Source organism: Chelonoidis abingdonii, chromosome 1, assembly GCF_003597395.2.
Source record: "Chelonoidis abingdonii isolate Lonesome George chromosome 1, CheloAbing_2.0, whole genome shotgun sequence".
In the NCBI taxonomy this organism is placed as follows: domain Eukaryota; kingdom Metazoa; phylum Chordata; order Testudines; family Testudinidae; genus Chelonoidis; species Chelonoidis abingdonii.
This window is the reverse complement of record NC_133769.1, coordinates 86,613,660-86,626,885: the sequence shown is the minus strand read 5'-3', so window position 1 is coordinate 86,626,885 and position 13,226 is coordinate 86,613,660. Positions and strand designations below refer to the sequence as shown.

At 39.6% G+C, this 13,226-nt stretch overlaps 1 protein-coding gene across 6 annotated transcripts in view; it reads left to right on the top strand.

The window, feature by feature from the left end:
• EEA1 (early endosome antigen 1) overlaps window positions 1-13,226 on the top strand; it is a 158,981-nt gene that overhangs the window by 31,563 nt on the left and 114,192 nt on the right. For all 6 annotated transcript variants that reach the window (XR_004371641.2, XM_032765128.2, XM_075066940.1 and 3 more), the window contains 6 exons: window positions 3,888-4,015; window positions 10,551-10,605; window positions 10,716-10,775; window positions 11,725-11,764; window positions 12,661-12,768; window positions 12,857-12,978. Coding sequence is in view for 5 of the 6 variants with exons in the window: in XM_032765128.2 (XP_032621019.1) it covers window positions 3,888-4,015; window positions 10,551-10,605; window positions 10,716-10,775; window positions 11,725-11,764; window positions 12,661-12,768; window positions 12,857-12,978 (513 nt within the window). In the remaining variant the exon portion in view is untranslated. The remainder of the gene's footprint in view (window positions 1-3,887; window positions 4,016-10,550; window positions 10,606-10,715; window positions 10,776-11,724; window positions 11,765-12,660; window positions 12,769-12,856; window positions 12,979-13,226) is intronic.

The window sequence follows — 13,226 nt, the reverse complement described above, 5'->3', positions numbered from 1 at the left end:
ATGCAACAAAGTGGCATTCTACCAGAGACTACAGCTATTGTGCTCATCTATATCCTGTCTTTAAAGACATAAGATCTATCCACCAGCTCCTTATGAATACACTTAGTCGCGATCAGTGCATACCATCCCAACTACTCTGGTCTACTTGATTTCCTTACACTCTCTAACCAATAGATTTTAGAAAGGTTTAATAAGGACTTCCCTGCTTACTTAGAAGGTTCCACCCCAATGGAACTTCAGTCTCTTTCTCTCAGTGCTAAGAAGGCCCCCTTTGAGCCTTTAGCTACTTATTCCATGTCCCTACTGTCCATGAAAGTGTGGTGTAACGATCGGCACCAGCCTCTTGTCAGTTCTCTCTTTGGCCAGTTCAGTGTCTGCAATCTCTCAGTTTGGAATGGGGAGGTACCAACCTCTTGCAAGCGCCCCCCTTCTGGTTGGGAGTGAGCCTGCCGTTTCTTAGTTCTTGATGATGGGGTGGCACCCACTGCTTGCGAGTGCCGCCTCTCCCCCACCGATGGTTTCTTCAGTATGTCTTCAGCGTCACACACACTGTCTGAGGGTGGAACAAACAAACAAAACCCATTCTGGGGGATACGGCTTTACTTTCCTGCCAAGGCTTCCTCCCTGGAGACACTGTTTTCCTGTAACAGTCCAACAGGGGCCCATTGTGGTACCCTCAGTTGGTATGTCCTTTTTGGCAGCTCTCCCTCAGCTCTAATCAGAGCAGCAGGGCCCATCACTGTTCCCTCACTTGGTCTGGCTAGGTTCTGGGTTCAGTTCTTGCTCGGTTTCGCAGCTAGCCAGGAGCTCCTTCGCTGTCCCATTCTTCTGCAACCTTCCCTGGGCTCAGTCTTGCTCCCGCACTGAGCTGTCCGTGGTCCTGCTGTTCTCCCCGCAAATCAGGAACCCGGTTTTCCCTCTTCTAGCTCCAGGCAGTAACACACTGCTTTATCTCTGCTGCTGCTTTTTACATGACCCATCTCACTCCTGATTGGTCACTCCAGCAGCCCCACTGATTGGCTGCTTCCTCTGCAGCCACGCAAGGCCGCTTGGTGGACTTCTCCTTTGCTCTTTTCTGGAGCAGGGTGAGGCGGGGGCCTCCAGATCAGGTCTGCCCCGTCACAGTTGGTGAACTGGGAGCCATGATAGCAGACCCTCCGTACGCTGTGTTCTATGAAGATAAAGTTTCTTTGAATCTACATCCCAAGTATATCCCTAAGGTATCTGTTGAATTTCACCTTAACCAATCCCTTCACTTACCCATATTCTTCCCAAAACTGCATGCTTCCACAGAAGAACAAAGACTTCACTCCCTTGATGTTTAACAAGCCTTGGCCTTTTACCTGCAGAGAACAAAATCAATCAGGAAATTTCTGAAACTGTCACCATAGCAGAGAGAGTCAGAGGGTATGAAATCTACACCCAGTCTCTCTCCAAATGGATATCTGGCTGCATTCTACTCTATCAGCTCTCCAACTCTCCCCCCCCGCACCTCTCCAAGGTGGTATGAGCTCATTCCACTAGAGCGCATGCAACAACTATGGCGTCTCTACAGATGTCCAGAAGTGGTGTTCCTGAAAAGTGACCACATGGAGTTCCGTTCGCATGTTTGGAAGATGTTATGCTCTGATACAGGATTCGGCTCCTGATGCGTCTTTCAGGACAGTGGTTCTCAATTCAACCCTCCTTATCCATATCCTCACACCCTCCTCCTACTTAAGTACTGCTTGTCAATCACCCACAATGGAATACAATAGTGACCATCACTTGAAGAAGATGAGGTTACTTACCTGTAACTGGAGGTTCTTTGAGATGTGTGGTCCCCATCTGTATTTCACTACTTGTGCTCCACCCCTTCTGCTACGGATCCTCTCTGATTTGTGGTGAAGAAGGAACTGGAGAGGTGGTCAATCCACCTACCGCACCCTTTATCACCTCCGTCAGAGGCATGAGGTGAACCAGGATGGATGTGCAGACCAACGGACAGTACTTTCATATTATCTGCCATGGTGTGCATGCATAACCCACAGTGGAATACAGATAGGAACCACACTTCTTGAGGACCCTCCAGTTACAGGTAAGTAACCTCCTCTTCACTGACCGAGTTACAGATATTTTTACAGTGACATTATTGACCGGCGTGTGTTTAGATTTCAAATGATATAATACATGTCATTTTTTAAATAAATATGAAACCAGTGTGTGAGGTATAGTGAGTATGTCAGGCATGACACAGAGTAGTGAACCACAAATAAGCCTCTTGTGTCACACCTTACCAATCGTGCATAGGGCTTGTGTAGCTTCGTGTTTTTTACGGGGAGTTAATTGATTGTCAGTTAAATTGAGGTATTTTAACTTGTCTGCTGAAGGCTAGTCTGGACAGATCACTAATGTTTGTTACAGGGCACATCATGCCAATCATTTAACTTGAGTGTAGATAAGCCTGAGGGAGGGAGGCAATCCAAAAAGAGCATACTGCATGAATTTACAGTGAACCTTCCAGAATGTAAATGGATGATGTCAAATTCTTTAGACCAAATAGATATGATTTTCATGAGGTAGTTATCCATCTCTGACTTAGTTAGTTTGCTCGCTTTTGCAAGATCAAAAGACATTTTCCCCTAATATTAGTATTGTAGACTCAAACAGGTGTATGAATATTAAGCTGTTGTCGTTGTCTTTATTATTATTATTTAACATGTTTGTTCTGGTAGCACCTATGGTCCAACCAACTGGGGGTCCATTATGCTATACAAACATAGAATAGTAGATGGTCCCTGTTTCAAAGAGCTTACAGTCTAAATAAACAAGACAGACACAAGTTGGGGGAAAGAGTGTAATACACAAGCAGAGTGAACAGTGTGATGAGAGCAAACTGCATGTTAGTTCCATGTTTTTTTTTTTTTTTTTTGTAAGGGTGATTTACTTACAAGAGGATCAGCTAACTGGAGAGAAAAGGGAAGGGAGGGGAAGGAAGTGAGGGGGAGAGGGCAGGGGTGAAGAGTGTAGGAGGGACAGTGAGCTGAAGTCAAAAGCTTAGACTGTGGGGGAGGGGAGGGTTTCAGCAACGAGTCAATCAGCACAGAGCAGAGAAAGTCGAGTCAAAATTGTGGAAAGTTCTCTGAATGTCCCAAGGTCCCTGCGCTGGCTGCTTCTGCTTCTACTGGCTGGGGTTTATGGCTGGCTCTTCTCTGCAGTTTTCTCCCAAGCCCTCATAAGAGGGAGGTGGGGAGGCTACACATGGGTCCTAGTGCCTCCAAGAGAGGGGTGTGTGTGTCTCTCCTGCACAACTCTGTGTCCAGAGGATTACTGGAGGAAGGGATGGGCTTGGCTGGGCCCCATTTTACCCTCTCCCTCAGTGCAGCAGCCCCAGCTTTGGCTGCTTCTGCCCCTGCTTGCTGGAGTTTCTGGCTGGCTCTTCTCTGCAATTTTTTATTGTCTGATTACTGTGAGTGTGGTTCGCGGAAGGTCTCCATCCTAGGAAAATCTTTGAAAGTAACAGAACTCTTTTTTAATAAAAACTTTGTGAAAGTGCCTTTTTAACACTGCCTTTCCTCAAACATTTAAAAAAGTGACAGTCCTTTGTGATGCTACATTTCTTAAATTTATTACAATTCTGTGTACTAGTTCTGGGAGTGAAATTTAGCAATAGGTACAGTTTTACTGGAGAACAGCACTACATAATGAAATGGGGTGTTTATTTTATGCTTTCTAGTCTTCTCTACTTTCCATAATGTCAGAGAATTAGATAAGTGGTATTTTTTTAAGGTAACTACTCTCCTACATTTTATTTTTCCTATTAAATGGTACCAATGAATCTCTTAATTAGGATGAAAAGGATGGGAAAGGGCAAAAACTACTGTTGAATTTTCTTTCCTTTATAATAGGGCTTTATTTGTCCTCTGTGTATGAAATCTCATGGATCTGCTGAAGAACTTTTCAAGCACTATGAAGTAGTTCATGGATCTGGCATCGATTCAAGTCATGGAGGAGACGAGCATCCTTCACCGAAAAGGTAGAACAATATTAATTTGTGTATATAATCTTCTGTCAAGGTTAAGTATTTCTAATTACTTTTAAGCATGTGCTAATTTGAACAGTTAATTATGCAATGAAGTATTTAAATCGTAATGCCCCATTTCTAAAATCAATAAAAATATTAGTTTAATACTATGCTAGCTGGTACAGGACTGGTGATAGATAAAAATTGGGTTTACATATTGATATTGTTAAATCCATTGGTCGCCTTAAATGCTGTCGATCAGTTGGTGCTGTTGACTCTTACGTCTGTAGCTGTAGTTGATGGGGGTAGCTCATGGGTGGCTTGATTCTCTTCCTATTTGAGCATTCCCAGAAATTGATTTTGGGCTCTTGTTCCTTGTCCCTGAGGATTCCTTCATGCAAGTTTCCACATTGTTCCAGCTTATTTCCCCTTCTGTTCAATGGATATATGGGGCTGTTGTAAATTTCAGCCTGTATTACTCCCAGTTTATGCATTCCATGATTTTCGTCTTGGTTGTGCATGGCAATAAGATGGTGAACAGCTTTTGAGGGTGTTCACATGCTGTGTGGGAAGATGTGATGCTAATAGAATAAAGGTGTAGATTGTGTAACTCTGCTGGGTTCAACTAATATCTTGACTAGCTGTTGTCTCAGCCGTGGAGAAAACCCTTTGTGATTGACAAAAATAATAAATAAAAAATGATAAATTATTTAATTAAAACATTAATAACCTATAGAACTCATGAAGATGAAAGATAAGGTTTTTGCAAAGAAAAGAACATAAAATTTAACATGCTGTTGCTATTAAGTTAGAGTCCATTGTGGGAAAATAAAAATAAAAATATCCAAAACAAAATCCAAAACCTACTTGTGACTGTCTGTAGGAAGAAGGAGCTCCCATTTCTTCACAATTGCATCTTAGGCATTGACAGAAGCAAGGCAGCAGGTCACAAAATAGCAGGGCAGGACATCCATCAAAACCCCATTGCTCAAAGCCAGTGTCATTGGAGATCTTCTTTTCACATACTGATCTGGAGGCTTCTCCTGACTGACAGTTCTCCAGCTGGCATGGGATCTTGATGACTTCACTCAGCTGAACATGAGCATTCTATTAAATACCTTAGCAGTAGTGGAGCTGTCAAAGAGTCTGACAAGACCCTTTCTCTGTAGCTCAGCAAAGAAAAGAGTCTACATTAACATTTGAGGCTTTTAAATGTTTTGAATGTTTTTTAACATGTTTCTCTTATGACATGAAAAACAAATTATTTCTGCTCAAATTGGTGAAACAACCATTCAAATAAACTAATAAAAGTGATTTTTCTAAGACATTTTTTAGGAAGTAAAAAGTAGCATGACTTGACATTAAAAATGAATTAGGTAGAGCTAACATTAAATACCCTCCCCAGTCATTCATCCAGTTAAGACTTGTGAACACAGAGGCTAAGGCTGGGGATTAGGTCTTTGGGAAGGTTTTGGTCTTTAGGAAGGTGTGGGTCTACTCTTAAAAGTGAGTCTGTACAATTGACATTGTAGCTTTCAATGTTTTTTTTCATCTGTTTATCAAATGTGCTCAATTTACAAGTAAAAAGATGGAGATTCTTTTGTTTGCTTTTTTTTCTGTCAGTGTGCCAGCCCTGCAAATTCAACATAGTCTCTGAGAGTCAAGCTGAGGTCTTTCCAACTGGTGTATCATCACCAGTGATTAATAAAGGTTCTATAGGTCAAACCGTGCCCTCAGCAACACCGTGTCTTCAGTGAGGTTGCACAGGTGTAACTGACTGGAATGCAGTAAACAGTTCTGTTGATGATATACAAGATGGATTGAACCACAGCTTACCCAGTCTTAGTTTTGTGTTTTGTGGGGAAAGAAGACAAAGAACAATACAAATTTACTTTTCTCACTAAAGTGAGTAGATGTGACCCTCAATACACATTGGGAATAGATTTGCTGAGTAAGATAATGTTTTTATAGTCATTTTCACACATCACATAAAAGAGGAACTTAAAGTATATCTGGATCAAGCATGATATATCAGATTTAGGAGAGCTGCATAGAAGAAGGCTGAACACAGAAATGGGAGAAGGACTGGGAGTCATGCAGCTCAAGGGGAGCAAAAAGAAATAAGAGTTAGGGCTTGTCTACACATGAAAGATTTACCAGTTCTTAAGCTGATATATCAGAGGGGTAACCGTGTTAGTCTGGATCTGTAAAAGCAGCAGAGAATCCTGTGGCACCTTATAGACTAACAGATGTTTTGGAGCGTGAGCTTTCGTGGGTGAATACCCACTTCGTCAGACGAAGTGGGTATTCACCCACGAAAGCTCACGCTCCAAAACCTCTGTTAGTCTATAAGGTGCCACAGGATTCTCTGCTGCTTAAGCTGATATAGTTATACCAGTATAATTCCCTGTGTGGATACCCTTTTATTGCAGAATAAGAGTGGCCTTTTCAGTTTAACATAAACCTCTTTCCAGAGTGACATAAGCATAAATGCAGAAAAAGACTCTCTTTTGCTGAAATGAGTGTTTACACAGAGAGTTATACTGGCACAGTATAAATATATTGGTTTAAATTTGTGCCTCAGGTTACGCCAAATAAACTTTTCCATTTAGACAAGGCTTAGAAAGGTGAGATATAGCTAACTATTTTGGAACTGAGCCAGGAAAAGCACAGTATTTTGAAAAGTGCCATTTTTTTTAAATATAAGCCAAGGTATGCATTTAACCTGAAAAAGTTATCAGTATAACCCCTCAGCATGAACAGTTTTATTCAAGTACAAGAGAGCTTTTTTAGTTTAGCTTAAACCTCTTCCCAACTCACATAAACCTTTTATAAAGAGTAAGTGTGTCCACACGGGTGGTTATGGTGGTATAACTATATCTGTATGAATATGTCAGTATAACTGGTAAAACATTCCTATGTGGAGAAGATCTAAATCCCATTATTGCTTTAAACAGATAACTTACAATATAGGCATAACTAATGAGACATTAGTAATATTTATTGGAGATTTTCTTTTCTATTTACTGACCCTGAATTATTGTGTAGTATTTTTTGTATCATCGTTTGGTGGTGACTGAGGCCTCAGATAATTACTGTATACCAATAATAAAAGTAAGAAATAATGTGGTCTTGGCAGTAATATGGCTGCTACATTCCACATTAAGGATTGCTGCATTTCAGTGATGTGATGTGATCCTTATGTGTATAGTTTTCTAATTAATCAAAGTGAATTGAGATTTTAGAAAGGTGCTATGCAAACTGAGTAATAACTATTTCATCCTCATATTTCATTTTCCTGGGCGACTAGAACATCAGGCTTCTGAGTGTAATTTGAGAGTTACAAGCCCTAGGGTTTTGAGTGTCAGCACACTCAGGCCCTCAAATTGTTGTAACTGTTGGGCACATTGAATTGCTGTTTGGGTTAAATATTATATAACTGCATATTTCAGAACAAATAGGATAGCATGCTGTCTCCTAGCATTGCCCCTTGACATTATATGGGAAATGAGGGGGAACTAACCTGCACTTTTAATAACATGGACTATAACACAGCTAAACATTTTAATACACTATCTTGCAATTCTAAAGTTCTATTATTTAGTTGATACAATCCAGTAAAACAGAATGTAGTCTAAATCAGTTTATTTGCATATTTAACCCTTCTAATGTTTTGGGATCTGTCTGACCCTAACTCTCACAAAAATGTAAATAAAAATTGTTATGACAAACCTGTCCTCCTTCATATGTTAAATATGCTCAAACTAGGATGGGGTCAATCTTTCCACATTGGGTTTATTATCTTAACTATTGTGATTTTTGTGTAGCAAAAAAAGAGTCACCAAAAAGGTAATGGGGTCAGTTAGACCGTCTCAACGTTAGTCAGTGAGAAAAATGAAAGTACTACATTTTCAAGGTCTTTGGGGTCTCCTGCACCCCAAATACATAATAAAATAAAATAAATAAAACATGATAGGCAAAGCACTAGCTGTTTTCTTCAAGTATTCTCTAAGTATGATAAGGACAACTCGTTAGCATTGGTTTTATCTTCATACCCTAGTGTGGTTTTAATATAGCAAAAAAGGTCATTCAAAAGTTTTAGGGTCAGTTAGACCTGAAATTAATTATGCAACTATTCCGGCACAGATTGTTTTTATGTTAAGGCAGCAATTATGATATGATTATATCAGTCTTTCAGCATTGTTTTTATCTTCACTGTTTCAGTGTTTTTTGTTTAAAAAAAAATGCACCAAAAGGTTCTTGGGAATCTGTGAGACTCCAGATAACATTTGCCTTATGTATCATCACAATTGTCCAGCAAATTGTTTCTTTGAAGATAATGCCATCACATTGGTTTTTTTGGGAAGCCTACTGTTGCTCGGAAGAGTTTCTGGGGATGCAACAATTGTCAGATGCATTTTCTGAAAAATCTGTGCTTGACAGATGGTGTGGCTGGGGCAAAGACACTATTGGATTACATATGCACGTTGCATGTCTGAAGGCATATGATGTTTAGATTTTGTTGAATCACAAGTGACACAATACATCTTTGAATAAGAGATGAATGTTTCTCGGGGACCTGGGTACAGACATTTTTTGCCCACTGGTACATGAAAGGAACATTCCGGCCTTGCCAAAGACTTCTAGGGAAGTGTGTCTAGTGTCCTGGATACTGATCCAGAGACTAATTGGGAAGATGTTGCATCTGTTCCAGGGAATGAGATGGAAAACCACATCAAAAATGCATGAAGTATAAAAACTTACTATTTTTAGAACATATGTTAGGTATTAGCTCCATTTGTTCAAAGTATTAGACCGTTTATTGCAACTTTGCTGTGTTTGTGCCTTTTTTATTGTTACTGTTGCCATCTATTTTCATTGTCTAAACATGGGGTCAGTTAGTCCCCAACACCTGTAGAGTGTGTTCCTTTTCTAAAAAAGTGTTTCATCATGGGGTCAGTTAGACCCCAGCACAAGTATTGTGTAATGTGCTTCTTCAAATTATGTCCGTAGGGGTACGCCACTGCAGGTGTTCTTGCATCTCTGTGCTTTTGATTGGTTGGGAGGTGAATCAATTAGTTCATGTGAAACAGGGAGGTTACCTTAGGAATGAATTTTGGATGTGGCGAGAGTGTTTCGTGTTCTCTGTGTATATATATATATCTTCCTACTGTATTTTCCACTGCATGCATCCGATGAAGTGGGCTGTAGCCCACGAAAGCTTATGCTCAAATAAATTTGTTAGTTTCTAAGGCAGTGATCCCCAACCTTTTCAGTGTGGCGGGCACCTGACGACTAGCCGCAGAGGAGTGTGGCCACCAGACAGGTGACTGCTGATATGCTGCCAAGAAGCGGCAAAGCCAACAAGTGTTGCCACCAAAATGGTGCCGAGAGGTAGCGTCATCAAGAGGAGTCACTGCCGAAATGCCACCAAAAATCAGCAGCATTTCGGTGGCAGTGCTTCTTGATGTTGCTCCCTCTCAGCGGCATTTCGGCAGCTGTTTTTCCAGTGGCCAGTAGGCGGACGCACATAGATGCCATGGCAGGCGCCGTGGTGCCCGTGGGCACTGCACTGGGGACTCCTGCTCTAAGGTGCCACAAGTACTCTTGTTCTTTTTGCGGAAACATACTAACACGGCTGCTACTCTGAAACTTGTCCTGAACGAATACTGTGTAGGGGGGATGTACACCAGAGCCACTATTTCTCGTTTTCTCCTGGCCAAAGTAATTGCTTTCAGGAAGGCCGTTTTCATTGAGAGGTATGTAAGTGAATAGGTGGCCCTGAGTTCAAAAGGAGGCCTAGTCAGTCCTCTCAAACCAGGTTTAAGTCCCCTGTGGGAGTAGGAAGGCAAGGGGGCTTAGCACATTGACTAGCCTTGTGGCACAGCACAAGGAGAGACAGTGCATGTGTGGGCCTAACGGACACTGCTACCAAAGTTCTCTGATCAGCAGCCCAGAGATGCAAGCACACCTATATTGGAGCACCCATAAGGACACATATCTTGAAGAACCATTGTTACTGCACAAAGTGAGTAACTACTTCTTCTGAATCTAGAAAGTTTTAACTTATTCATAATTTTATAGTTCATTGGTTACAAGTAAAGTCAGTTTTAAATGCATCCCATGTGTTATCTCCAATTTTCACATATTGGGGGTCTCCAAGACCCCAATATGGAAACAGTTGGGTTATTTTTGGTCCAATACAAGGGTGAAAAGAAAAATTCCATAAACCTTAGTGCAATTACTCATTCTGAGAATAGACCAAGTATATTAGACTGAAAATTATTAAGATATTTAAGGTGACTAAGCACTTTTTAAATCTGGTGATTAGTGTGAAAATGAGATAATGGATGGCAGTTCAGTTTGTGTTAAATTTCAAAAATTAAAAAATGTAATACTGTATTAAGACACGGATCAAATGTGAAGTGTTCTGTATCCAGCTTATTTAATAATAAATCTGAACAGGAACTATTACATGTACTGGAAGTTTAATCAACAAAGTTTAACCATTACGTAATCATTTCTCAACTCCCGGATCTTTATTCAGCAATGAAATATCACTACTCCGACAAGAAGTCCAAGATTTGCAAGCTTCACTTAAGGTTGGAAATTAATTTTACTTGAATATAGTTCATGATTTCAAATTGTGAAGTGTGCTAGCAGCTTATATTGTGAGCCTGTAATACACTTTCTCTTCCCTCCTCTCGTCTAGGAGGAGAGATGGTACTCAGAAGAGCTGAAGAAAGAATTAGAAAAAGTGCAGCGCCAGCAAGTAATTGCTTTAAAATACTTGAAGCAGGTTTACAACAAACAGTTTATTATCATCTTTGACATTGAAGATTAATACCTTGTTGTAAGGCACATGGCCCAGTTCAATTAGTTCCATAAATTGATTCCTGAAGTGTTTTAAAAAATCAGTTGTATATACAATGAAATAACTGTGTATGAGGTTAAAGGGATGTTAAAGGTGCTATGATTATTCATTACTACATACCCTTTAATTTCCAATCAGATTTTTCCTCACAGTAGGCTCATTCAGACCATGCTCAGTTTATCTGTCTCTTCACTGTTATTGCATCTATTTATCTGTAGTGAATTATTACTTCCAAAGTATTTCTGAAAATGGCAATATAATCTTAAAAACCCACAAAACCTTCTCCAAAAACATCCACCAAACAAAGTTAATTGTAGCCTCTTGCACCTTATTAAACTTGCCTCCTGAAACAACGGAGCTCTAATTTATTTCCATATATAGCAGAGTTGCTTCAGAACTGATTTATACAAACCTCAGAAATAGGCATTAGGGGTGAATTTTGCTCTACATGTGAAGGATTAAAAGTATAGAATTGCTTGAACCTTTTGGGAAGATCTGTCTTTCCTTTCTTTGCTGCTGCTTCTCTTGCAAGTTATAGTGCAGATAACAACATATATTGCTGTAGAGGCAGATTTCAATATAGCAGAAGGCTCGTTAGCATTGGAGTCTTGCTGTTCTGCATCAGTATGATAGCTAAGTGATATAAGAGGATGGCAAGTCGTCTTGGCCTTTTCTGTCCTAAATTGCTCTGCAGCATTGAAGCACATCAGTCTAATTTCGTAACCATTCTAAGAGGCTTCAAGTATGGAATTCTTTCAAATGCTCAGGAAATGTCTGCTCCTGAAACTGTTGTTATTGCCTTTACTGTCTAATGACACACTTATTCTTCATTTTTTCTTTTCTTAAGGAATCTAAGCCTGATGGAGTGACAACTGCTGCATCTACAGGTGAGAAATATTTTAATAGAGAAATTTCTACATTGCATTGAAATACTACAGTACTGTGTGTTAGAAAAATTATGTTAAGTGAAACTTCAGACGTGATGAAAAATACTGTTTCCTATATTAAAAGGCTAAAATGGCGCAATTATGCAATGTCTTCTCTTGCCTACATTTTTTTCAATAAGTTTATAGGGACATGCAAGGTTGCCATGTTGATTTTTAGAGTAAAGAAACATTAGAAAGAGGTTGATTGGTTCTATCATTTCTAGGATAAAGGAGGTGAAATTACTGTGACCATGAAAGTACTTCTGATCGTGGTTTTGATTTTTGAACATGTTCTTAATGATTTTAAATATACAAACAGTCATTGTGCTGAGTAAGACAGAGTGATTGTTGACATTTGAATTACACCAATTGTCAATGCTCATTCTGTTGACTTCAGTGCCAGTCTTCCCTGCTTGCTGCCAAAGAAAACACTTTTTAAAAAATCTGCATGTTCTTAATTTTTTTGTTCCATGTTATATTTGCATGAGACACTCATGGAATAATAACTTTCCTGTGTATACACACAAGCTCTGGCTGATCCTTATTAAATAACTTCTGACTTCACCTCAGGGCTCAGAAATTAGCCGTGTACAAAAAGTGACTAAAATGGATAAACTAATTTCAGTTGGTTAGCTAGATTATGAGCTCAATCCTGCAAAATGCTATGCTCACTGTCCTATTCCAGCAAAGCACTTGAGCACATGCTTAACTTTAAGCATATGAACAGTCCTGTTGAAGTGAATTGAAGTTTAAGTGAGCTTCGGTGAATTACTCTTTGTAATGCTCTTTATCAATACAAGTTTCTATATAACCTCTGATTTTAGTTTTTTCAATAAATACTACTGTTTTTGAGCTAGAATCATTAGAACGGCAACTTGAAGAGACCCAAGTAGAAAATTTTAATATTAAGCAGATGAAAGACCTGTTTGAGCAAAAAGCTGCACAGTTGGCTACTGAGATTGTAGGTAAGTACATAAAATTATTTTGCAATCGGTTCTTCTTTTAGTTAAAACCTGAATGAATGATCTTTTGCATAACTTCCTTCTTAACTAGATATTAAGGCAAAGTATGATGAGGAAATGAGTCTTCGAGAAAGTGCAGAGCAGAAAGTGACAAACCTGATGCAAGAACTACAGAAAGAGAGAGCCATAATAGAAGATTTAAAGACTGAATTGGTAATTCATACCACATTTATTATTATATATTTATTTGGCCTTTCTCAAATGAGAAGGAGAGGGTTTTTAGTCATTTGCCCATTCTAAACATAATCTTAAAATAGACTGTCATTGTTTACTTGGACAGTGATTTATCTGTGAGAGGAAGAGGGGCTCAAAAAATCCTCTCTTCTAAACTATCTATTCCATTGCTCTAAACGTCCAATAGCTTCCTAGCCAAGGAATCAAGAATCAGAGGGGTAGCCATG